Consider the following 27999-nt stretch of genomic DNA (forward strand, 5'->3'; position numbering starts at 1 on the left):
GCTGCAGCAGAGCGGAACACGGAGAAATGTATCAACTCGGCAGCTTCCGTGTCTCCGCAAGCCTACTGCCTGTCTACCACCAGCTTAGCTCGGGGAATCTCCGCACTGCTTCCGCATACGGATACATCTTTATGAATGCCCACCCAGAAGTCTAAAAGTCCGCCAGCGGTGTTTTCCCGCACTGATTCTCTTTACCGACAGCCTGTTCATGAATGATAGCCATTGTATGGGCGGAGCTTAACCGTAGCACAGCAAATATAGCCAACTATGACCATTAAATAATAAATGCAGCAACAGTTACCCCAGACACCAGAAAATAAAAACGCAATTTGTGCAACATTTCAGCAGAAAACAAACAGAATTTGGGCCACATTTCAGCAGAAATCAAACGCAATTTGGGCCACATTTCAGCAGAAATGAAATGCAATTTGGGCCACATTTCAGCAGAAATCAAACGCAATTTGGGCACATTTTCAGCAGAAATCAAACGCAAATATGGCACATTTTCAGCAGAAATCAAACGCAATTAGGGCCACATTTCAGCAGAAATCAAACGCAATTTGGGCACATTTTCAGCAGAAATCAATCGAAATTAGGGCACATTTTCAGCAGAAATCAAACGCAATTTGGGCACATTTTCAGCAGAAATCAAACGCAATTAGGGCCACATTTCAGCAAAAATCAAACACAATTTGGGCACATTTTCAGCAGAAATCAAACGAAATTAGGGCACATTTTCAGCAGAAATCAAACGCAATTTGGGTACATTTTCAGCAGAAATCAAACGCAATTTGGGCCACATTTCAGCAGAAATCAAACGCAATTTGGGCACATTTCCAGCAGAAATCAAACGCAATTATGGTACATTTTCAGCAGAAATCAAATGCAATTAGGGCCACATTTCAGCAGAAATCAAACGCAATTTGGGCACATTTTCAGCAGAAATCAAACGCAATTAGGGCACATTTTCAGCAGAAATCAAATGCAATTAGGGCACCGTTCAGCAGAAATCAAACACAATTAGGGCACAGTTCAGCAGAAATCAAACGCAATTAGGGCACATTTTCGGCAGATATCAAACACAATTAGGGCACATTTTCAGCAGAAATCAAACACAATTAGGGAACAGTTCAGCAGAAATCAAACACAATTAGGGCACAGTTCAGCAGAAATCAAACACAATTAGGGAACAGTTCAGCAGAAATCAAACACAATTAGGGCACAGTTCAGCAGAAATCAAACACAATTAGGGCACAGTTCAGCAGAAATCAAACATAATTAGGGAACAGTTCAGCAGATATCAAACGCAATTAGGGCACATTTTCAGAGCTGCAAAAAGAAAAGAATGTACTCACCTGGCACTGGCAGAAGTCTTCTCTCCCCGTCTCCTCTCCTGGCCGACTCCTCAGGCGCGCAGTTCCCACGGAGCTCCCTCCCTCCTCCAATCTCCCGCGCTGATTGAATCAGGGCTACGGGAAGATGGCCACCCGAAGCCCTGTACTGGAGGCATAGTCTCCAGAGCAGGGCTTCGGCGGCGGCCATCTTCCCGTAGCCCTGCCCTGCTCTGCTCTGCCAGCCCCGCGGGGCTGCGGGAAAACAGTGACGTCACGCCGACGTCACTGAGCCGCCGAGGCCCCTACAATCTTGAGGCCCCAAGCGACCGCTTGGTTCGCTTTGTACATTTACAAGCTTGCGTCCCCTGTAATTGCTAATTGTACTTTTATTTCCCTCAGTCAGCCTAGTGCTTCACATTGCTCTTATACAAAAACATCAATGCACCAGGCACTGTACCAGCCCTAAATCATAACCAGCCCCCCTGGCCAGTCCGTTCTGACATGCCTTGTGGTTACCTGCTTCCACAGAAAGACACAATTCTCTTCTGATCTCATTTTTTTCCCTCTCTCTTATCATGGTCATTAGGAGGGGAAGGACAGGAGTGCATAGACACACTGCAGATCCAGAGATAACACTAATTATCTCAAAGTTATGTTGTAGACAAAAGGTTTGTAGATTCCTTATCATTGGCTGTGCAGATGCTATAATTAGAACTTTTTCTCCCTACACTCTTAGTATCTCAACCCCAGTGGGCTTCTGCACCCACAGTGGAGGGCTTCAGTTACGCCACTGCCTGTCAGCTACTTTCACTCCAGAACATGCCCCTGCACCATGGACCCACCAGGTTTACAATACTTTTTTCCCTGGCTTTCATCCTCTATACTGGTGTCTTAAAGGGAGTCTGAAGCCATAAATTAAAAACAAACAAACAAACAAACAAACAGATACTTACCTAAGGGCCCGTTCACACTACACGCGTTTCCAGCCGCATTTTGGAAACGCGTGCGGGTGGCTCGACGCGCACGACATCAGACAGTGCATAGAGTGGCTCCCGAAGATGGGCCACTCCATACTGCGCATTGACGAACACCCTCTCACGCGCACTACAAAGCAACAGATCTTCGGGAGCACTCAAGCTCAAAAAGACTGCTGAAGTCTCCTGCAGTGGGAGATTTAAACGGAGGGGCTTGCGGGGAAAGGGGGGGGGGTGTGAGGAGAGGAATGGGAAGGCTCTATAGGACACAGAGCCTTCCCTCTCCTTAAGTAATTTTTTTTTTTTTTTTAGTTTTTAGCTTCAGACTTACTTTAAGGTCAGGTATGTCTTATGGTGTAAAAGTATGGTAGTTAAAAAGATTATCTTGATTAACAGCTTGGTGGATAATAGAGTGGAGTATAATGACAATAGAATGGCCATTGTCTGCTTGAAAAAAACGGATCTGATTATTAATTTATCTGATTTCATGAGCAAAAATTTTGAGTCTGAGTCTGACTTTGCTTATTTTCAGCACCTCTAGCCTGATGCTAGGTCTATTATTGCCACCATTCCTGACCTTCACCCGCTTCTCCAAGCACTGACCTGCTCACTGCTGGTTACACTGCATCCATACATGTCTGTCCAGTTCTCTCTGTCTCCAGTTTCCAATATTAGCTGCAGAAAAGTTCATAGCCCACTAGGAGTGGCAGCCATTTCAGCCTTGTGGGATGCTCTACTGAAGACCATGGACTGGCCACTTAGATTCTGAGCTCTGGGAAGGCATTCATCCACACCAATGCCAGGGACAACAGAGTACCTTAATATTTTAAAAAAATATAATTACCAGCATCTTTTCACTTAGAATATTATCTTTTTTTACGTAGAGCTTTATGAATAAAATAACATCCTCTTTAGCAGCTGACTATTAGTTTTATACATGCATTTTACAGTGACACATACAGAAGAGTTTTTGTAACTACAGTTAATAATTGCTGCTATTAACTAAAATTGAGTAATATGCAAAGTATGTTGTCTCTTTATCAGTCCTTCCTGTTAAAAGCTTATAGCTCAGTTGCACAAGTTAATAGGTAAACTGGTGATCTTTTAATTCAAAGCCTTGGAAACGTTATTTAGTGGCGTTATTGCTTAGAGAAGGCGGGGCAGACTGTAAATTGTATAAATAGCCTTCTTTTGCTTACAACATTAACTAAGTTATTATGGGTTTACTACTACACCTTTTCATTGGACTGCTCTGCTTCTCAGGTAAGGGTTTGCAACTGGTATTTTAGAGAGGAACACTAGACAGGCAACTATGTCCACACTTGACAAACAAAAGTTTATAAGTTTACCAGTTGTTTACATACATTTGAGTTTGTTTTTGTTTTTTTTCCTGTTAAGAGATATACACTGCTGATTTATAGCCCATAAAGAAAGAAGCTGCAAAGCTGAAACAGTAGAAGGTTACGCCATATGCATCTGGCCATTTCATGTGCAATGATATGGCAAATCTTACAGCAGAGCAGCTGTGGATAAAAGAGTTTGTGTTTTTGTGTTTTTTGAGTCCTATATATAATGGATTGTAGCTATTACTTTAGGGCTAGTGCACTGTTTTTTTAAACTGACAGTAGTGAAGCACTGTTTCCATTGTCTCTATAAGTGACTTTGGCTTCTGTGAAAAAACGCATGCGTTTACACACATACAGACACACATTGGCCTATATTCGATTAACTTTTTCTCCTCAGTTTTCTCCTAGGAGATATTTGATCTTCTGTTTAAAATTACTTTTCAGCACTTAGCGATTAAAAAAGTGCCAAAAAGTAGGCGAAAAAGTACTATAAAAATTATTTTAAATATTTTCTTGTATGTAGGTGATTTAAAGGGCATTTTATTGACAATGTGTGAACAGATCACCTAGGAGAAAACTCAGGAATAAAAAGTTAATTGCATATGAGCCCCTGTGTGCAAAAAAATGCATGTAGAAAATGTATGCAGAAAAACCTGCAAAGAAAACTGACAGACAAGTGTGCTCTCGGCCTTTTTACTGTGTGTGAGATTTTCAGCAACTTCCATCCCAAATGACATATAGAGCACAGAAAATTAGGGATAATTCCCCCACACCAACAACACAATCAGCAATAAATGCTAGGTGTTGTCACTGTCAGTTTTGATGTTGCATGTCTCTACAAGGTTTGTACACAAACTGCCACTCAAAAATAATCTCTAACAATTATTTCAGACGACATAAATATAACAATTGTACTGATATCTATATTTTTAAGTTGCTCTCTTCAATTACCGTCTGGTTCACAGAGCTTCTGTGGTAAATTAGTAAAAGTTATACTTTATCATGGAGCTTGCAAAACAAAGCAACAGGACACAAGGTCACAGAGGCGCTTATCGTGACCTTTAGACTGTACTGCATGTACTCCTATTTGTTATTGCCTGAGGATGCAGGAATATACCTGCGAAACGTGTTGCATGGTTGTCTGGAGTATATAAATAAACCTGTTGTTGTTAAAAAGCTGACAGTATCTTGTCTACTTCAAGGAGGCGAGTCCACCACCACCTCCTGAGGAATTTTAAACTTTTTAGTATCCTGCTGGCGCCTCTGTTCACTCTTATATTACCAATATCCACCCCTGGTGGAGGGGTCGATCCCCATCTCTTTTTTCCTGATCTACAGAGAGCGACTTTTAATCCTGAGTGAGGACAGGTCTAATCTCCTCACCTGCCTGGACAGTGGTTACTTAGGAGGTAACACACTTTTGTGAGTATATACACTATATACTTTATATTGGGCTCTCGGTGTCCCCACTTTTGTTTAAAGCAACAGGACACTACATGTTTTGGGTGTGGCCCTTGACAGCTGAAGAAGGTCCAAGCCTGAAACATATAGGGCCATATTCTATTGCTGAACTCGCCAGCACTAAGCACTGGCGAGTTCTTAACTTAGGCGATGGGGGCATCGCCTAATCTTATTAAACTTTAGACCCCCCCAGGCAGAAAATAACTTGCTTGGGCGATATAATCGCCCAGCGAGTTCTTAACACGGTATCCAATTACCCTGTTCATGCCTCCAGGAAGCGATGCTTCCCGACAGACATGAGCGTTAGCTTAGACCTGCAAAAAGCAGGTCTAAACCAGCTAACGCACGTCGTCGCCGCAGCATCTGGGGGTCTCCTTTAATAAGGAGACCCCCAGAGCTCCCCGTCGGGTCGCCGCACACTTTAGAAGCCCCCACGCAGCTCTGCAAAGGCTCCCCTGTCATTATACATACGGCCGCCGATCACCCGACGGCTCTCGCCGCAAAATCCGTCCCGTAATTACAGTGTATCTAACACTGTAATTACTGTCTAGGAGCCCAGGCAAAGCATCTTTGAATCTGCAGCTGGGCTCCCCATTGGTCCGCTGTCTGAGCCAATAAAATGGCTGTGAATTATGGCGCGCAATTGCGAATTTTTGCATGAAAATTTGCTCGTTTTCGTGCAAACATTCACGATTACGCACGATAATTAGCGATTGTGGATGATAATTTGTGATCACGCACTGCAATTATTAAAGAATGATGCAATGTTATGAAAAAAAGCTATAAACCTGAAAATAAAAATATGACACTACTTTCTTTGCTACTAATGTTCTATTGATAATCCGTACTACACAAGCAATTCATAATATCATGAGTTTTTTTTTCGCTTCAGTGTCACTTCAAGTTCTACTGATTTTGAAAAGGACTTGCTAACGCTATGCTATTGGAGATTTTTACAAAATCACATCGCTCCAGTGAGAACACACATAGGATAACATTAGCAAGCGCTTTTACAATCACAAAAGCTTTTAGAAAAGTTTTTATATTGTGAACAAGCCCTAACTGCTATTAGAATTTCCCTTGTTCAATTTTGAGTTTAACTGTGAATCATTTTAGAGAATGACTGAAAAAATATTTTAAAATGTGTTCTTTTTAAAGGAGGCACCAGTTCTACAACAGGAATTGCATCACTACAAGGTAAGACTGTCACAAACATTTTTTATTTGTATATGTTTATACATCTTATAGAAATGACAGAAAAAATATGCAACTTTAGGTGCCTCCACACACACAATAACTGTTCCCTGGAGGGATTAGCACTCGATCCCTCAGGTAACAGTTTGGGGCTCAGCTCTGTGCAGATGTTCCGCTAGCTGACAGGCTACAAGAGGAGGGGGATGATGATAAGGCACACAATGGAGTCAGAGGGGTAAAGAGAACAACTGTAGCATTTGCCTGAGCTTCGACAAGATAATCCAGCAGTTGGATCTCTTACCAATTAGAAGGTGGAGAATCACAAGAACATTAATAGTGAATACATTAAGTACCTTCTGGGCCCCCTATGCTTCAGGGCCCCATAGCAGCTTCTATGGCTGCTATGGCTATTGCTACGCCCCTGTTACAACTACAGTACCAACAAAAAGAAGCTCTGACAGGGCTACAAAAAGAGAAACACAGAGAGCCCAATATAGTGTAGTATGTATTGGATTTGATGGATAGTGTAAGTAAATTGATACTCACAAACTAGGGTTACCCGATAGGCAGCCACTGTAAATGCAGGTGGGGAGATTAAGACCTGTCCCCACTCAGGTTAAGAAGTTGCTCTCTGCAGATCGGAAAGAAGGGGCTATATCACCCTTCCACCAGGAATGGACACAGGTATCGCAGGAATTGAACAGAGGCGCCAACAGGATAAAATATGCTAAAAACTTTAAAATTGCTGACGAGGCAGTGGTGGACTTACCTCCTCAAACAGATATGAAACTGTCAATTTTCAAAGGTTTAGATTTATTAATATACTCCAAAAAACAGTTGCAACACGTTTCGCAGGTGTGGCTCCACTTCATCATGCAATAGGGGATGGAGCATACAGCTGTGGGCCAGAGACAGAAGGCTCAGAAATAGGTTGCATTTGGTACAATATATGTAAATATATGTAAAATAAATACACATATACATAGTAAGACAGTAGAGTCAGATAAGAAAATAATTTTATTTACCAATATGACAAACATAACACCACAAAACAACAACTGACAGGGCTAGTTCAATGTAAAGACCCTGTTGGGTTAATTGTGTGAATCACTGTGATAATAGTAATCACAATCCATCATATAAGTGGTCAAAATAGTATAATCAATTTATAAGTGACATGTCCCATAAAAACAATAACAATTAAAATCTCCCTAAATGCTGAAGATAATCAGCACCCCTCTAGACAATGTGCTGTATACAATAAAAAGTATCTAGAATGCAGTCAATTGTATATTGGGGAGCCACTGAAAGGGCTAAACCCCAGAGAGAAAAAGTGGATCATTACAAACAGAGTAAGAACAATTTCAACAAGAAACAAGTGCAAAACCTGTGTGAATACTAAAAATCCTGTACCATATGTATGAAAGCACAAACTGTGAAATACCACAATAATGATAAAGTGATCTGTGCATATAGTGTGAAGATATGAGAGAGGGGAGGGAGACAGCCTTATGCGCTCGCAGCTCCAGCTGCTTCCGAAGGAGGCTCTTTCAGAGACACTTATATGATGGATTGTGATTACTATTATCACATTGATTAACACAATTAACCCAACAGGGTCTTTACATTGAACTAACCCCGTCAGGGCTTCTTTGTGTTGGTACAGTAGTTGGCCAAGAAACATGACATGTATCAAATGTTCTGTCATTTCAGGGCCTTTGATAAGAAAGAATGACATTGTTGCATTTGGTTAAAAATTGGCCTTTATTGCTACTGGTAGTTAACTGTCTACCGTGTGCCCAAAAAAGCTAACTGATAATGTACATAGGTTATGATTTTAACAGTGACTAGTGAAAGAATAGAATTTGGGGTGTTTGAGAGCTGAGGCCTATATACCATTTTCAAAGTTATGGTACAATTTCAGCAAAACTGCATAGGTACAGATGTTCCAAAATATGTATATCTGAGTAGGCCTGGGTCTCTAGTTTTCAGAATGGTGACATCTATGGCTTTTCTTGACTGTTCAGACACTCCATGGGCTTTGCTAAGAAAAAATTACTGTATTACTTTTGGTGCAATAAATGGCCTTGAAAAATAAATTGGTGCTGATCATGGTTAACAATATATTGTGTGGCCAAAAATCTGATTGTGTATGTAGGGTATCATTTTAATTGTGAGAAGTGAGAGAATATCATTTGGGATGTTTGAGAGCTGAGGCCCAAGTAATTTAATTTTTTTTGCCAAAGTGAAAAAAAACTGTAAAAAAATAAGTTTTCTAATTTATGGTGCAATTTCAGCAAAACAACATATCATTTTAATTGTAACAAGCGAGATAATAGGATTTGGTGTGTTTGAGATTTGAGGCCAATATCATTTGAATTTTTTTTTTAGCAGCAAACTGAATTACAAGCAATAAAATTTATTTTCATAAACTCTGTACCAAAATAAAACCATTGTATCCACCCCCCCCCCCCCAAAAAAAAGTGACAGAATTGAAAAGTTAATACATAAATATTTACCTTAGGGACTTTTTAAATATGTATGCCATGAGGGTGTATTATTTTTGCTAATAAGTGCATGTAATCATTGGTACTGTGCGATGAGAAAACGAAAACCACAACATAGAAAAAATACACCTTTATTTCCAAATAATATATTGTCACCATACTTTGTAGTAGGGACATAATTTAAATCTTGTGATAACCAGGACAAATAGGCAGCTAAAATGTATGGGTTTTATGTACAGTAGCATTGTTTATTTTAAACTAAAGGGGATGGAATGGAGAAATATGTCTTTTTTATTTTTTTTCCTTTAACCTCTTGAGGACCGCAGTCTTAAACCACCTCAAGTGATTCACTCCCCTCCCTTTTCTGCCCACCAACAGAGCTCTCTGTTGGTGGGCAATGGTCGCTCCCAGGATGTTTATTTTTGTTTTTGTAAATATTTATTTGAGTTTTCTTGTAATAAATGGTACTATTTTTGATTATTTAACCACTTCAGCCTACAGTGTTGTTTTACCTTATGCATTCAAGCAACTTTTACCTCCCATTCATTCCCCAATAACTTTATCACTACTTATCCCAATTAATTGATCTATATCTTGTTTTTTCTGCCACCAATTAGGCTTTCTTTGGGTGGTACATTTTGCTAAGACTTATTTTTTTCTAAATGCATTTTAACAGGAATATTAAGAAAAAAATGGAAAAAAATCATTATTTCTCAGTTTTCAGCCATTATAGCTTTAAAATAATACATGCTGCGATAATTAAAACCCATGTATTTTATTTGCCCATTTGTCCTGGTTATTACACCATTTAAATTATGTTCCCAAAAAATGTATGGCGTCAATATTTTATTTGGAAAAAAAGGTGCAATTTGCATCCATCACTATTTACAAGCTTATAATTTAAAAAATTATTATTATTATTTATTATTATTATTATTTAGTATTTATATAGCGCCGACATATTACGCAGCGCTGTACAGTGTATATATATATATATTGTCTTGTCACTAACTGTCCCTCAAAGGAGCTCACAATCTAATCCCTACCATTGCTATATGTCTATATTATGTAGTGTAAGTACTGTAGTCTAGGGCCAATTTTTAGGGGGAGCCAATTAACTTATCTGTATGTTTTTGGAATGTGGGAGGAAACCGGAGTGCCCGGAGGAAACCCACGCAGACAGGGAGAGAACATACAAACTCTTTGCAGATAGTGCCCTGGCTGGGATTCGAACCAGGGACCCAGCGCTGCAAGGCGAGAGAGCTAACCACTACGCCACCGTGCTGCCCGCTTGACATACTCGCTTGACATGCATATTAAAAAAGTTCAGACCCTTAGGTAACTATTTATGTTGGTTGTTTTTTTATTGTATTTTTTTTTTATTAAAAATTTTATTTGGGGTTTTTCGGAGTGGGAAGGTAAACAGGTAACTTTAAATGTAATTGATTGTGTACATTTTTAAAAAAAATGTATGTAGATGTAGTTTTACTATTTGACCACAAGATGGCCACAGTGATTTTTTGATTTTTCACCCTGTAAGTGAGAGCTCTCGCTTACAGGAACTGAAGGGGTGATGTGAGACATAGAAAAATTGCGGCTTTTCAGAGAAGCTGTCAGTTTTTCTTATGGGGACACAGATCAATGAATGGGAACTGTCCCATTAATTGATCTCAGGGGCAGCAGAAAGCGGCGGGAGTGCGCTCGGTAGCGCGCAAGGTGCAGCAGCAGCAGGGCAAGCTATCTGGACGGATATATCCGTCCAGATAGACCTAAGTGGTTAAATATCCCTCCCCCGCCAGCCAATCAGCGCGATCGGCTGTCATAGGCTTCAGCCTATGACAGTGGATTGCTGTTGTGCCTCCCAGGGGAACAGCCGTGTCACAAGGCTGTCCCCAGTACAGCGTTACTGTAGATCGTAGCGCTGTCCAAAGTAAATAGATGGCAGTGTCGCTGTCTAACAGTCTCCTAGCGGTGATCGCCGATGGGAGGCTGATGACGGAGTGGTGCGATCTCCTGCAAAACCCCGCCCCAGGACTTTTCGGCAATTGGCATGGAGTGGTCCTGGGGCTGCCACACTGCTCACGCTGATCGGTATGGAGCATTCGTTGCAAAGAAAGTAATGTATTTACCACTCCCCAAAAAGTAAAAAAAAATATGGCGAAAAAACAAGGTATAGATCATTTTGTTGTGATAAATATTGAAAAAGTTATCGGCGAATTAAAGGGAACAACGTTGACAGGCAAAAATTGCTCTGGTTTGTTAGGGTAAAAATCCTTGGGGGTGAAGTGGTTAAAGCCAAAGAGTATGTGATTTAGGGAGTGCGATTTACTAATGCGCCATAAAGACACAAATGCCATTAACTGGCTTAAACATATTTTCAAAGCAAAAACCGGCCATGTACAGTTCTCAGCCCATGCTGCAACTATTTTTTCAAATACAAAAATTTTATTAAAAAAAAAAAGAATCTGTCCCCCACCTTCACTGAAATCCCCATACATCCTATCATTAGGGGGGAGGAATTAGTGCTTGCTCTTTTTCTTTATTTACCGTATATTCCAGCGTATAAGACGACTTTTTGAACCCTGAAAATCTTCTGCAAAGTGGGGGGTCGTCTTATACGCCGGGTGTCAGGTGCGGGGTGTTAGTATTGTGGCAGGCAGAGCTTACCGGGTGCAGCAGCCTTGGCAGAAAGGTCCGCTCATGTCCTCGGTCCTTCTATGTCCTCCACTGTCCCCCGCATCTTTTATGTCCACGTCCTCTGTGTTTGAAATTGCAAAGCTGCAATATAATAGCATCTTGCGAGCAGCCGCTCGCATGGATAATACGGCAGCTTCCTGATTCCGGGTCACCTGACTGGTGACGTGCGCTCCACAATTCAGTGTCTATGCACGTCACCAGTCAGGTGACCCGGAATCAGGAAGCTGCCGTATTATCCATGCGAGCGGCTGCTCGCAAGATGCTATTATATTGCAGCTTTGCATTTTCAAACACAGAGGACGTGGACATAAATGATGCGGGGGACAGTGGAGGACATAGAAGGACCGAGGACACGAGCGGACCTTTCAAGGCTGCTGCACCCGGTAACCTCTGCCTGCCACAATACTGACACCCCGCTCTTAAAAAAAAAAATCACATCCTGAGTCTTTTCCCTCCCCTGGATAACTGCGGCACGCAGTAATATCCAAAGGTGTATACAGGGGAGGGCCAGGAGGATGGAGGAGGCATGTTGTGAAAAGGGGTAGTCTTATACGGCGAGCATATGCCAAATTCTTTATTTTAACAGGAAAAGTTGGGGGGTCGTCTTATACGCCGGGTCGCCTTATACGCCGGAATATACGGTATTGTTAAGCTTGGAGGTGTAATCTCCACAGTCAGCATGCAACACATAAGCTGATGTGAAGGAGGTACACACACCAGCACAAGGGATCAGGATATCCCCAGTTTAGTGGAGGAGAGGACTGACTCCAATAGGAGATTGTGGTGCACAGAGCCGGTGCAGATCCGAACAGCCACAAACAACACTTTCGTAATAACGTCTCAGCGCAAAGTAGCGCTGAGCGCATAAACCAGGACTGAGGAGATCAGGACAGGTAGACAGAATGAACGCTTGCTTAACTAGCCACTATTTAGTGACAGCAAGCGTCCACAATAAGACAGACTGGAATGAGGCAGCCAATGCGTTTGCAGCGATGGCGTGCCTCACAAAGACAGGACAAGATAGTCAGGAAATAGCAGGATCAAGATAGATGAACATAACACAGACAAATATACAATAAGTATGTATTCCTAGCGTATTACAATTACAGCTATCAATGAAACTATTTGTAACGTCTGACTAACATATGTATATATCGGCAATGAACCGATATATGACATAAGCAGGAACACTGACTAGCACTGGAGCAATACAGGGAACAGGGCTCAGAAGGATTCGCTATCTCTTCGCAGAGATGAATGCAATCCACAAACGGTAACAGGACAGGATTCAGAAGGATTCGTTATCTCCTCGCAGAGATGAACGCAATCCACAAACAGGACCAGGAGCAGGATACTAGCTCAGCACGGGTGCTCATGATACGCGCAAACTACCAAAACGTGCTGGAAGGCTGACTAACTGAACACAGGAAATAAACAGTTCGTGTACGTATATATCAGCGACACTGATGTATCAACGTAACACGAATACAAGGAAAATAACAAAATGCGCAAGTATGCGTATATATTGGCGATGAACCAATATATGACACAAGACAAGCAGAGTAACAACTTCTAGAACAAGAGCAGAACTAGGAGGACTCGCTGACCCCTTCGCAGGAGTCAGCGCAGTCCACACGGACTAGGAACGAGGTGGGGCACGAGCAGAGTAACAGACAGAATCTGAGACTATGGTAGCCCATCAAGCATTGCAGGAAGCAGTTCTTTATACTGAGGTCATCCAATGGGAGCAGACCTGCAGATTCCCACACAAGTGAATGGTAATTAATCACAGGCTGACAGCAGGAAAAGGCAGACAATGATATGCAGCCTGCAGGAAAGGGATTGCCCCTCCATTGCAGCAGACCATGTTTGTTTACACAAAAGCATATTAAACTGTCATTAACTTCAGAGCGACTGCAGATGGAATCAGCAACTAGTTTAAGTGCAAACCAAACTATGCAAGAAAATGCATGTAATGACATCAGAACTGCTTGGGTTGCAATACCACTGCAGCCAGCAGTAAACGCTGCAGACATGATCATAACAGGTATTTATATAAAAAAAAGGCAAGTCCAGTTTTTGACGGACTGTATATGACCACGCGCAGGTCGGGGCCACCGCTCGTTTCGAGAAGGTAAATCTCGTCAGCCAGTGAGGAGGGGGGGCGCGGTTGGGATGATGCTCCTAAGAAGATGTCACCTAACGCACATCATTCAGATTCAAGGGGCATCATAAGCGAACAGCCCCTGGCTCTGCCTATACCTTCTGGCGGCTACCATGAGTCAGGCTCGGTGTTACCTCTCTGAGCTGCGGATTTCTTGCCCGAGCCTGACTCAGAGTTACCGCTAAGGAGGTTAATCAGCCTAATACACTAATTACCCTACCTGTGAATGTTCCTGTTTTCATGCAAAACATGTACTGTTGGTGTGTCTTGAACACAAGGTTGGGGAACTCCGCTGTAACATTTTTTTGGGGGTTAACTTAGAAAAAAAGAGTGCTTCATAGAGCCTACAATCATAATATATACTGGAACGGTTGTAGATTATATGATAAACTAAAATAACCTGTATTTACTAACTTTTATGTGGAAGAAGCAGTATCTTTGTAAGCGTATTGCATTTACTACCATGTTCCAATTATCTACCGTAAATAAATCTTTTGCTTGGACCTTTGGAGTCACTTTATCTCCTGATACCACAAAACCAGTTTCGATTCAAAGCACAGATCAGTAATCATTGTGGGGCATCTTACTAATTACATCTTGGATTCAGCCAGTAGTAAGCTTCAACCAAGAATAGCAGTTTTTACCGATTTCACCCTAGATGTTGTGGAATACAGCCAAAATCAATGGAAATGTGCCATTAAATGGCACATTTCCATTGATTTCCTGTCCTGGTGACACACTGGGGTATTGCAAGTGATTTTAGCAGACTTATAGGTAGAGGCAACAGATGAGTTGTGAACATGGCTTGCAGTGATGGGAGTCAATATATTTTAACTCCCCAGTGTCCCCATTCCCTTTCTGCCCTGCTCCCGAGTCATCTAGGTAAAAATCACAATTTTCTCATAAGTTACAATACAGCAATCACTGGAAACAACCATAATGATGCACAATGATGCCATAGCCAGTTCAGACAGATTAAGTAAAAGACCAGCCTGCTGCTTAGTCAGTGTATCTGTTTGCAACTGTTTGTTCTATTTACTTTAAGCATACAACCTGATCAAGGGTCTAATGATATGTATGCTCAGCATACACGCTAGGTGAGACTCGACCAATAACAACTGCCTCTGCTGAGAATACAGTGTGTGTATGGCAGCCACTTTCCCCTTTTGACCACTCAACGAGTAATTCATGTTGTCGTCCAGGAGTATTTTTCTTCCCACTTACTCCACCCACTGCTGGGTGTCACTCAACATGTTATTAAACGCTCCCATTCAAGTGTATGGGAGCATTTGTATCGGGTGGCGTGTATCGTTTACTGGCATTTCATTCTGATTCTGATTTTCCCAGTCGATTCAGACGACCCTGCGGTGTCCAGGGTCGATTACCCCTGTGTTGTCATGTTGGCGGGGACGAAAAACGTTGATAGCAACGGGAAGCCGCCAAAACTCAGCGTGCAAGCTCCTGTACGAGACGCCGGCAAATGGGACGCCGCTGGAAGCCGGGTAGAAGCCGGTGTGAACCGGCCCTAAGTGACAAACAGGACTGCTTACACAGTGCAGACTGTAATTGCATGTTTTGACTTGCAGTGGTGGGTGCTGTCCTTTGGAAAGACATACTGTATAGTGTCATAGTGTCATTGTTCTGTCCACTTATTGTCATTGTTACGTCCATTTTGCAGAAGCTCTGAAAGTGCAATGAATGTGTGGTAGGAGTTGATTTACCCACCACATTTTTAAAAAAGCATCCAGATATGAGAAAACATATATATATATATATATATATATATATATATATATATATATATATATATATATATATATATATATATACTGTGTATATATATATATATATATATATATATACTGTATATATATATATATATATATATACATACATATATATATATATATATATATATATATGTATATATATATATATATATATATATATATATATATATATATATATAGATACTTCTTTGTCCAATAACATAATGTAATTCTGTGCTTGTGTTAGAAACCTTTCCTGTCAGACTCGCGGGTGGCTGGGATGGATGTGCTGGGCGTGTTGAAGTCTACTATGACAATGCCTGGGGAACAGTATGTGATGACAGCTGGGACATCCCGGATGCACAAATTGTGTGCAAGCAGCTGAGCTGTGGATCTGCAGTTGTGGCTCTGCACAATGCCTATTTTGGGCCAGGCACTGGAAGTATAGTGCTCGATAATGTAACTTGTACTGGAAATGAACAGTTTCTTTGGCAGTGCTCTCACAGACAGTGGGGAAGCCATGGCTGCCGAGCTCATGAAGTTGCTGGGGTCATCTGTTCAGGTAAATAACCACTATTCCAATAACAATAATTTTACACAATTGATTTGTCTAATGTACAGTCATTTGAATGTAAATGAAAGCACAACCAAATTATTAATAATGCATTATTAATTTAAAAAAATGTAAAAGGAGGAAGAGGTTGTTATTTTTCATTCACATAAAGCCAATGGAATAGAGTATTCCTTGTCATGATGCATTTAGGGTTACTTAGATTAACCCTTGCTTTCAATGCTTGCACTTGCAGCAACGCATAGCACACACAGCAACAAACATTGCCTAATAAAAATGGAGGATCTTATTGCTCCAAAAATACTGCAGCATTCTTCAATTAAAGCGGAATATAACCTAGCATTTCAACTTTGCTCTAAAACATTATTTACAGCATATTGTATGCAACCAGCATTTTTTTTTTACTAGACCAGCATTGGAAGGGATACACAGAGCTTGAAAGTTCTGTGCAGAGAAATGCTGCCGCAGCCGAAGTTAGATAATTATACATTTAAGTAAACACAAGGTAACAAGTGAGGAATGTTACACACTCTCTGTCTGTGCAGGAGCTGGAGGACAGCCAGAGACTGTGTAACATTCCTCACTTGTTACATTCTGTTTACTTAAATGTATCATTATCTAACTTCGGCTGCGGCAGCATTTCTCTGCACTGAACTTTCAAGCTCTGTGTAACCCTTCCAATGCTGATCTAGTAAAAAAAAATGCTGGTTGCATATAGTATGCTGTAAATAATGTTTTAGAGCAAAGTTGAAATGCTGGGTTATATTCCGCTTTAAGACAACCCACCGAAAATCATCAAGGTTCCCTCCTTAGGATTGGTCCACTCAGGGGCGTAACAACAAATCATAGGGCCTCCCAGCAACACCTTGATGAGACCCCCTAGTTTTCACCACACCACTTTTCTTGCCTACCCCTGGTGACCCTCACAGCCTAGGGGCCCATCTTGCAAGGGCCATAAAACAAGTGTGAACATCATAATCTTCACACACATAACAAGTGTAGCCACAAAAACACCTGATCTGAAGCTTGGACCCCTTTGGGCTCGTTTCCACTATTGTGGTGCGGAATCGCTGCATATCACCGCTGACGAAATCACATGCGTTTTTTGCCGCAATTTTGCATAGGCAGGCTATATACGATTTTAACCATGTCACTGCCTGTGTCAATTTACATTACTTTCAATGCAAAATCACACACAAAATCGCGTGAAAAAACGCATGCAACAAACGCATGCGATTTCCCTATTAAATACATTGCTTGCTATTCGCCTGCACTCCACATGCAGGTAAATTCTGCGGACTCTACCGTGCAGAAAAATCCTGCACAGAACAACGCTGAAGGAAACTGACAAGTGGAAACAGGGCCATCCACTTGTATTGGTTATGCGAACTCACAAGCGGACAATGCATGCGGATTCGCTCTAGTGGAAACGGGCCCTTTATCCGAGGGAGTGAAGTAGTAGTTGGGCCCCCCTTATGGCTCTGAGTCCCCCTGCAGTTGCAGGGACTACTCCCCTGTAGTTACACACCAGTACACTCATACCAGCAGACAAGCATGCAAGCAGACAATCTATGCATACAATTTGAAATTTGGTCTGGGAACATCTGGGGCTCTTAACCTTAAGATGAGGGGAACACACACACACACAGATGCGTCCAAACAGCCATTCAAGGAGCTACAAACTCATTCTTACACCATTGCAATAATGGGCTGTAGTGGCATAACGATACAGCATGAATCCTGGCTGATATGGCTTCCAAAAGCATTCAAACACACAAAGTAGCTGTGCTCATCCTACTCAGGCCATGTGAGGGAAAGGGAGGTTTAAAGGGATGTGGCCAACTGAAATTCAAATCAACATTTACTCTTGCACACAAAGCTTACACTTGCAATGATGCATAACACATGGCAACAAATATTAATATGGCTACATCCCTTTGCACCTCATTTTCTCCTGAGTAGGAAACGTGAAGGCTGAATTTACACTGTCTATAGCATACTTGCGTTATAAGGCATGCATATCAAAGCACATACATTAAAGGGACTCCGAGCACCTCTCATGGGCATGCCTTTAAAGAGACTCCGACCAGTACTGCAAAGTACTTAAAGATGCATACCTTTCTGTAGATTCTGCTCTCCTCTTTCATTTGATGCCTGAATTTTGCCATTCTACACCAAATAGTTTTAATTCAATTTCAATTTAAAAATTGCGGCTGCCATCTTGGCTATGTTATAACTTCCGGGTCACCCCTGTATTCTCTGTTAGAGAAGTGCATCACTGAATGAAGCAGGAAGAGGAAGTGACACGCATGGCCATTCCAGAGGGGTCATAGCACAACTTTGTTGGAAGTCGTCTGGCTTAAAAGCATACCCATGAGAGGTGCTCGGAGTCCCTTTAAAACATGCACTTTCATAGCATAAACAATTGCTTTGTAATGCACATGTTATCCTGTATTGCACCTTAGGAAGTGTGTTAAGTTAGGGCTGGTTCACACTGCAAGAGCTTTTTAAGTGGCAGTGATTTGAAAAGCTCTTGCTAATGCAATGCTATGATGATGTGATTTTTATGAAATCACATCGCTCTAGGGAGAATACACACCTAGCATTATATTAGCAAACGTTTTTAAAATCACAAGCACTTTGAAAAAGCTCTTGCAGTGTGAACCAGCCCTTAATGTGATCAATTCAATTCAATTCAATTCACTTTATTGTCATTGTGTAACACAACAAAATTACTTTTCATGAGAACCCCACGGTGCATATAGGGAACATAGTAATAGTAACAAGGAAGAGAAGAAATTATACAAGTATGCCAGGTATTACAGATGTTTAAACAATTTGTACACAGTGTTAATTATTTCAGAGAGGATTCAGAGTTCATCAAGTTTATGGCGGATGGGAAAAAGCTGTCTTTCAGTCTGTTTGTATGGGCAATGAGTTCCCCCGGAGTAATGTGTTGCCTTATAATGCCATGTGCATAGTGTGAATTACAATTAAATAATGAAATAGCGACTGACAGACAGATTTCCTGGTGAAATGCAGCAAATTCTAGTAGAATGCAGATGTTGGTGTTTGCTGGCTCCAACCCTTAGCTGTAGACATTAAGGTGACCACTTATGATCCAATCTTTTTCATCCAATTTGACCAAATCTATGTATATAAGGGTGAATTGAATGGACATATTGAATGGATATTTAGGCAGTTCCCTTATATTACATAGAATTGGTAAGATTGGATGAAAAGGATTAGTGGCCACCATTACAATAACTTAAGCCAACAAATAAGATTGGTTGTGAAAACTCATAAAAAATATAGTGACTCTTATCACAATATATTTGCATTACAATATTGAATCCACATCTCTCAAGTGTACAAGTGTACAGAGAGTAACATTGTAACTAATGTGATTATGCTTGGGGTAGGCACTAGAGTACAGTATCTTCCTCCTTCGATTTCAGTCAGGCTGAGATTATATGTCAGATAAATTATTGTGGCTTTGTAAACAATACAATTTGTAAAATAATAAACATTTATAAGGAATGCCATTCTTACTTAAAAACATATATATGCACTTATTTTTGCACAGCCTCCAAACAACCTACAGGCATAAACAGAGGTAATTGTGTTTGTTTTTATATTGATTTTAACCTGTAAAAATATTTAAGAAAAAAAAAACAAATCAACATAATTATTGATATCCATGCCAGTCAATAAATTGTTACATAAATCTATGGGGTCTATTTAAGCCAATAAATACAGACATCTTATTCTGTGTTCATTGCTTTAAAATTCTGTCCCCCTTAGTCAGAATGAAATTTAAACTGCTCCGTCTGACACACAAATTCATCCACCATACCATCCCTATGCACATCTCCGAACTTTCTGCTCCACCAACACCTCACAGATGTACGCCCCATACATCACTTGCTTGCTCACGAGGCAGCAGGACTTCTCCAGTGCAACCACTAGTCTATGAAATTCCCTCAGCCCACCCATCAGGGTCGCCCCCACCTTCAATTTATTCAAGGAAACTTCTAAATGGAACACGAAAATCACTAATAATCTAGCAAAGCTTTTTGAATGGAACTTTACTCTGTTATTTAAGTCACTTCAATAATTATTACACTCCTGGATGACTTATACATTTATTGGGCAGGGTGGTGACATCTGTCCAGATGACATGGATCCCTAAGCTGATGTACTATTTGTCTGCAGAAAATAAATGTTTACTTTTATTTGGTAGTGAAAATGTGGTATTATTTCACACAGACTGATGATGTTGCACAAATAGGATGGTGGGAAATTATGTGGATGCACACATAGCTCGCATTCTTCCCTATGGTTTATGCAAAAGCACATGCCCCTAAATAGGTGACTGTGGAAAATTCTCTTTTGTTGCCACTGTCATGAAAAGATGTCTAATGGGCCAGTCAGTGTACACATCCTCATATTAAAGAGAGTTCCCCACTTATGGTGACTATCTGGAAGGAAGTTAGGTTCAAAGAGATTGTAATCAAAGCCTTTTCAGCTACTCAAGCTATTCGATAACCCTGACTTTCCAGTCGGCCATAATATGTTGCCATTCCAATGGTGCGCTCCAGCTAACCTGACTACCCTATGGCATATTTTGGTAGACAGACGTACGGTATATGTTCTCCCTACAATTCTAAGGAACATTCTTACCTCCCCTGTCAGAATTCTTTAGGGTGCATCAGGTCCTCCGTTGTGTTTATTCTGAAGCCAAAATTAAGGAGAAAGTGTTATTGACTGCTTTTGAAGCTATTCATCTATCTATAACTGTTACTCATTGAGTTTTTATAAGCTCATTTCACTGTTGCACTATTCTCATGTCATGTGTTTACTCTGCGTGAAATGTTCTATGTTCTGTTTTCCAATAAAAAAGATTTTTGAAAGTTAATGGAACCTGAGGTGGGAGCGATATGGATGCTGCCATATATATTTCTCTTTAAAGGATGCAAATTGCATCATGTCTCTAATACTTTTAGCCATAGACCCTGAACAAGCATGCATACCAGGTGCTCTGACTCACGTCTGACTGCATTAGCCACATGTTTGTTTTATGGTTGTTCCTTAGACACTTCTGATGCTAGAGGATGAACAGGACTGCCAGGCAACTGATATTGTTTAAAAGGAAATAAATATGACAGCCTCCATATCACTATAACCTCGGGTTCTCATTAAAGAAGTATCTATTTATCACAGCCTATCCACCATGTTCATAAGTTCAATCCCCCCATTGAACTGCCACCCCACCCCTCCCAATTTGTCCCACCACTCTACCACTTAGATTGTCCATATGGATTTGGTGACTTCTCTTTGTTTCACTATTTTGTGTACCATTGTTTAATGCTGTAATGTCCCTGCATATATTGTTCAAAATTGCATTGTCTCCCCTTACAGCACTACGTAATATGTTAGTGCTTTAGGGCCAATTTAGGGGGAAGCCAATTAACTTGTCTTCTCACAGTAAAGCTGTGCACTGATGTTCCTATAGATAAACAGTATTCATAAGTCAAAGGAAATTGTCGCAGTGTTCTGTAGAATCAACAGTATTGCTTCAGCACCAGTTAGCTGACACAGTTCCACTTCAGTGAGATACCACCACCACACCCCAAGCAGTGGACACTCACCGCATTAATATGTCCCTCTGTTAGATGGGTCTCCAGCGCCTATGGGGTCATCTGGCCGCCCCCTGCCTCTCAAAGCAATCCCTGTCCTCTACTTCCACCTTTTCATAGGATCATCATACCTCGAAAAGATCATAATCGAAACCACCATAGCGTAAAACTGTAAAAATGTTTTAATAATAAAATAAATTTTCACCCACAAGCGTAGACGTGGTAAACTGGCACAGAGTTTTATTGGGCTCTACCCCATTTGTTGGCTGCGGGGTGGGCTTGGTTGCGCTGGTAGGTTCGCCTCCCTTTGCATCCACTCTGTCTCCACGTCACCTGTTCAGATACAAACCCAGGATTTTCAAGGGGGGGATTCCTGAAAGGTCTCCCTCAGCCACGCACAATACAGAATAATAATATGGTAGGACATCATGCTGGATACATGCAATGCAATTTCCTGTCTGATCGACCGACAACAGGATAGATCAGGAGCAGTTTGAATACAGATAATAATGAGGACAGCCGACATTTCTAATAAAGGGGAAAGTGAAGCATTCACCCAGCAGGGCACAGTTCCCCAGGGCTGCTCCATGCTCTGTACACACGCTGCTGCTCCATGCTCTGTACAGACGCTACTGCTCCATCCAAAGTCAACTGTAGCAGGGAAAGAAATAGGGCAGTGCTGTGTGCTGCAGGATACCTGCAGATATTCTGATGTCTCAACTTGTGCCTGCCCCCAGACACTGCACTGGCTCTGGTCTGAAGGGGGATTCTGGGCAGCTTTAATCCTCCCCTGCGTTTGCCTATGCTCCAAGATAAAAGCATTATACTTTGTAAATCCCTAAACATTAGGCTGCTAATAAGAGGTATTTTATACCTCACTAAGTATGTAAGAGCTATACCCTAAGAAGGCCCCTGGAACGGCTGGCTCAATGAGAGTGCAGCGCTCTCAAACACTGAATTAACATTGGAAAAAGGGGGTTGCCGTGATGACGAGGAATCGGCTAAACTCTCCACCAGGAGGAGTTTCCAGCGAGTTGTGCCCGTCACTAAGGTAAGATTGAGGGGAGTGACTGAGGCAGAGTGGGCAGGGTCGGCCTGATGTGACCGTATCCAAGGATGCGCTATGCTGACTGACCTCCGGCGAGTAAGAGGGGAGGGCGCATGTGCGGCGACGTCACTGCCCATGGGGATCTCTGGGAAGAGAGACTTCCGGACAACCTGCACGGTCTATTGGTCAAATCTCGCCGTGGACATAAACTTCCGGGGTAGGGGGGAGGGGTGAATATCTTATTTTTAGAAGTTGAGAAATTGGCCGCGCATGCTTCTGATGAGTCGCAGACCGCGACGAAACTAGTCAAGCGTGCGGCCAATAACAGGTGACGTGGAGACAGAGGGGACGAGAAGGGAGGCGAACCTACCAGCGCAACCAAGCCCACCCAGTGGGCAACGAATGGGGTAGAGCCCAATAAAACTCTGTGCCTGCTTACCACGTATACGCTTGTGAGTGCAAATTTCTTTTATTATTGTAGACGCCTTAAGGACGCAAAGTGGACGCCTTAAGGACCGCAATACGCACATCGGCGGCGGGTCCTTAAGGCGTGTCTGGCCAGCGATCGCATCACTGGTGACGCGCGCTGCCCATGGGAACAGGCTCCGTCCATCCGTGACATCATCCCGCCGGCCGTTAGTAAGCGCCGGCGGGATGTTAACCCATCGATCACCGCATGCAAAGTGTATAATACACTTTGGGCTTGATTCACAAAGCGGTGCTAACTGTTAGCACGCCTGTGAAAACCCCCTTAGCACGTCTAAACAAGCTTTTCGCGCATAAAACTTTATGCGCGTAAAACTTTACGCGCGTACTGCACAGAGCGCAGGGCGCCCTGCGCGAAGTGCCCATTAAAGCCTATGGGACTTAGCGCGCGTAAAACTTTGCGCGCGCAAAGTTAGCGCGCGATCTGATTGAGAAATCCATTGCTAACCTACTTAGCACCCTGGTTAGCGCGTCTAAAGACTTTAGACGTGCTAAGTAGGTTAGCACCGCTTTGTGAATCAAGCCCTTTGTAATGTATACAAAGTGTATTATACAAGCTGCCTCCTGCCCTGGTGGTCCCAGTGATCAAGGGACCACCAGGGCAGGCTGCAGCCCTCCATGTCTGCACCCAAACACACTGATCTGCCCCCCCCCTGCCCCCTGATCGCACACAGCACCCCTCAGACCCCCCCTGAACACCCCCAGACCCCTGTTTGCACCCAATCACCCCCCTAATCACTCATCAATCACCCCCTGTCGCTATCTGTCAACGCTATTTTTTAGATCAGGTCCTAATCTGCCCCCTGGGGGCTCCTGATCACCCCCCTCCCCTCACATCCTTCCCAGACCCCCCCCCCAGTACTGTATACATCTATCCTCCCCTATAATCACCCACTGATCACCTGTCAATCACCCATCAATCACTACCTGTCACTGCTACCCATCAGATCAGACCCTAAACTGCCCCCTGCGGGCACCTAAACACCCGCCCACACCCTCAGATTGCCCTCAGACCACCCCTTCTTACCTCCCCAGTGCAATATTTACATCTGTTCTCGCTTTTAATTACTCACTGATCACCCATCAATCACCCATCAATCACCCCCTGTCACCACCTTTCATTGCCACCCATCCGTTGAGACCCTAACAAGCCTCTTGCGGGCATCTGATCACCCCCACACCATCAGATCGCTCGCAGACCCACCGTCATATCACCACCAAAGTGCATTGTTTACATCTGTTCTTCCCTCTAATCACCCCCTAATTACCCATCAATCACTCCCTGTCACTATCTGTCAGTGCTATTTTATAGATTAGGTCCCTAACTGCCCCCTGGGGGCTCCTGATCACCCCCCTACCCTCAGATCCACCCCAGACCCCCCGTGTACTGTATACATCTATTCTCCCTTGTCAATCACCTGTCAATCACGCATCAATCATCCCCTGTCACCACCTGTCACTGCCACCCATCCGATCAGACCCTAACCTGCCTCTTGCGGGCATCTGATCACCCCTAAACACCATCAGATCGCCCGCAGACCCACCGTCAGATCACCACCAAAGTGCATTGTTTACATCTGTTCTTCCCTCGAATCGCCCCCTAATTACTCATCAATCACTTCCTGTCACTATCTGTCTATTTTATAGATTAGGTCCCTAATTGCCGACTGGGGGCTCCTGATCAACCCCCCTACTTTCAGATGCACCCCAGACCCCCCCCCCCCTTGTGTACTGTATACATCTATTCTCCCTTGTCAATCACCTGTCAATCACCTGTCAATCACCCATCAATCATCCCCTGTCACCACCTTTTACTGCCACCCATCCGATCAGACCCTAACCTGCCTCTTGCGGGCATCTGATCACCCCCACACCATCAGATCACCCGCAGACCCACCATCATATTACCACCAAAGTGCCTTTGTTTATATCTGTTCTTCCCTCTAATCACCCACTTATCACCCATCAATCACCCCCTGTCACCACCTGTCACTGCTACCCATCAGATCAGACCCCAATCTGCCCCTTTGCGGGCACCCAATCACCGGCCCACACCCTCAGATAGCCCCCCAGACCCCCTCTGATCAAGTCGCCAGTGCATTGCTTGCATATATTCTCCCATGTAATCACCTATTGATCACCTATCAATCACCCCGTCACCCCCTGTCACCACCTGTCACTGCTACCCATCAGATCAGACCTTAATCTGCCCCTTGCGGGCAACCAATCACCTGCCCACACCTTCAGATAGCCCCCCAGAACCCCTCTGATCCACTCGCCAGTGCATTGCTTGCATATGTTCCCCCTCTAATCACACCTTGAGACACCCATCAATCACCTCCTGTCACCCCCCTAGCACTCCTATCCATCAGATCAGGCCCTAATCTGCCCCATTTTAGAAAGAAGACACCCCAAGGTATTCTGTTAGGTGTATAATGAGTTCATAGAAGATTTTATTTTTTGTCACAAGTTAGTGGAAAATGACACTTTGTGAAAAAAAAAAACAATAAAAATCAATTTCCGCTAACTTGTGACAAAAAATAAAATCTTCTATGAACTCACCATACTCCAAATGGAATACCTTGGGGTGTCTTCTTTCTAAAATGGGGTCACTTGTCGGGTTCCAATACTGCCCTGGCATTTTAGGGGCCCTAAAGCCTAGAGTAGTCTAGAAACCAAATGTTTCAAAATAACCTGTGAAATCCTAAAGGTACTCATTGGACTTTGGGCCCCTTAGCGCACCTAGGCTGCAAAAAAGTGTCACACATGTGGTATCGCCATACTCAGGAGAAGTAGTATAATGTGTTTTGGGGTGTATTTTTACACATACCCATGCTGGGTGGGAGAAATATCTCTGTAAATGGACAATTGTGTGTAAATAAAATAAAAAAATTGTAATTTACAGAGATATTTCTCCCACCCAGCATGGGTATATGTAAAAATACACCACAAAAAACATTAAACTACTTCTCCTGAGTACGGCGATACCACATGTGTGACACTTTTTTGCAGCCTAGGTGCGCTAAGGTGCCCAACGTCCCATGAGTACCTTTAGGATTTTACAGGTCATTTTGAGATATTTGATTTCAAGACTACTCCTCACGGTTTAGGGCCCCTAAAATGCCAGGGCAGTATAGGAACCCCACAAATGACCCCATTTTAGAAAGAAGACACCCCAAGGTATTCCGTTAGGAGTATGGTGAGCTCATAGAAGATTGTATTTTTTGTCACAAGTTACCGAAAAATGACAATTTGTGAAAAAACCCAGTAAAAACTATTTCCGCTAACTTGTGACAAAAAATAAAATCTTCTATGAACTCACCATACTCCTAACAGAATACCTTGGGGTGTCTTCTTTCTAAAATGGGGTGATTTGTGGGGTTCCTATACTGCCCTGGCATTTTAGGGGCCCTAAAGCTTGAGGAGTAGTCTAGAAACCAAATGCCCCAAAATTACCTGTGAAATCCTAAAGGTACTCATAGGACGTTGGGCCCCTTAGCGCACCTAGGCTACAAAAAAGTGTTACACATGTGGTATCGCCGTACTCAGGAGAAGTAGTATAACGTGTTTTGGGGTGTATTTTTACACATGCCCATGCTGGGTGGGAGAAATATCTCTGTAAATGGACAATTGTGTGTAAAAAAAAAATCAAAAAAATCTTATTTACAGAGATATTTCTCCCACCCAGCATGGGTATGTGTAAAAATACACCCCAAAACACATTATACTACTTCTCCTGAGTACGGCGATACCACATGTGTGACCCCTTTTTGCAGCCTAGGTGTGCTAAGGGGCCCAACGTCCTATGAGCACCTTTAGGCTTTACAGGGGTGCTTACAATTTAGCACCCCCCAAAATGCCAGGACAGTAAACACACCCCACAAATGACCCCATTTTGCAAAGTAGACACCCCAACGTATTCAGAGAGGGGCATGGTGAGTCCGTGGCAGAATTCTTTTTTTTTTGTCACAAGTTAGCAGAAATGGAAACTTTTGTTTTTGTTTTATTTTTGTTTCAAAGTGTCATTTTCCGCTAACTTGTGACAAAAAATAAAATCTTCTATGAACTCACCATGCCTCTTAGTGAATATTTTGGGATGACTTCTTTCCAAAATGGGGTCATTTGAGGGGTATTTATACTATCCTGGAGTTTTAGCACCTCATGAAACCTGGCAGGTGCTCAGAAAAGATGCTTCAAAATGGGAAAATTCACTTTTGGCACCATAGTTTGTAAACGCTATAACTTTTACCCAAACCAATAAATATACACTTATTGGATTTTTTTTTATCAAAGACATGTATCAGAATACATTTGGACAAAAATGTATATATAAATTTTACTGTGTCAAAATGTCAGCACAGAAAGTTAAAAAAATCTTTTTTTTGACAAAATTCATGTCTTTTTTGATGAATATAATAAAAACTAAAAATCACAGCAGCAATCAAATAGCACCAAAAGAAAGCTGTATTAGTGACAAGAAAAGGAGGTAAAATTCATTTAGATGGTAGGTTGTATGACCGAGCAATAAACCGTGAAAGCTGCAGTGGTCTGAATGGAAAAAAAGGCTCTGGTCCTTAAGGGGTAGAAAGACTGTGGTCCTCAAGTGGTTAAAAAGTTTTTACGGTTTTACGCTATGGTGGTTTCGATTATGATCTTTTTGAGGTGTGATGATCCTATGAATAGGTAGAAATAGAGGACAGAAATTGCTTTGAGAGGCAGAGGACAGCCAGATAGGCGCTGGAGACCCATCTAACAGAGGGTCATATTAATGCGGTGAGTGTCCACTGCTTGGGGTGTGGTGGTGGTATC

The 27999-nt window shown here is 42.4% G+C and overlaps 1 protein-coding gene across 1 annotated transcript in view; it reads left to right on the top strand.

The window, feature by feature from the left end:
• Positions 1-15074: 15074 nt before the first annotated feature.
• LOC137504798 (deleted in malignant brain tumors 1 protein-like) overlaps positions 15075-27999 on the top strand; it is a 218666-nt gene continuing 205741 nt past the window's right edge. Inside the window, exons 1-2 of the mRNA XM_068233390.1 lie at positions 15075-15189; positions 15694-16008. Coding sequence (XP_068089491.1) covers positions 15075-15189; positions 15694-16008 — 430 coding nt within the window. The remainder of the gene's footprint in view (positions 15190-15693; positions 16009-27999) is intronic.

The sequence above is a fragment of the Hyperolius riggenbachi genome, chromosome 4, assembly GCF_040937935.1.
Source record: "Hyperolius riggenbachi isolate aHypRig1 chromosome 4, aHypRig1.pri, whole genome shotgun sequence".
Taxonomy (NCBI): domain Eukaryota; kingdom Metazoa; phylum Chordata; class Amphibia; order Anura; family Hyperoliidae; genus Hyperolius; species Hyperolius riggenbachi.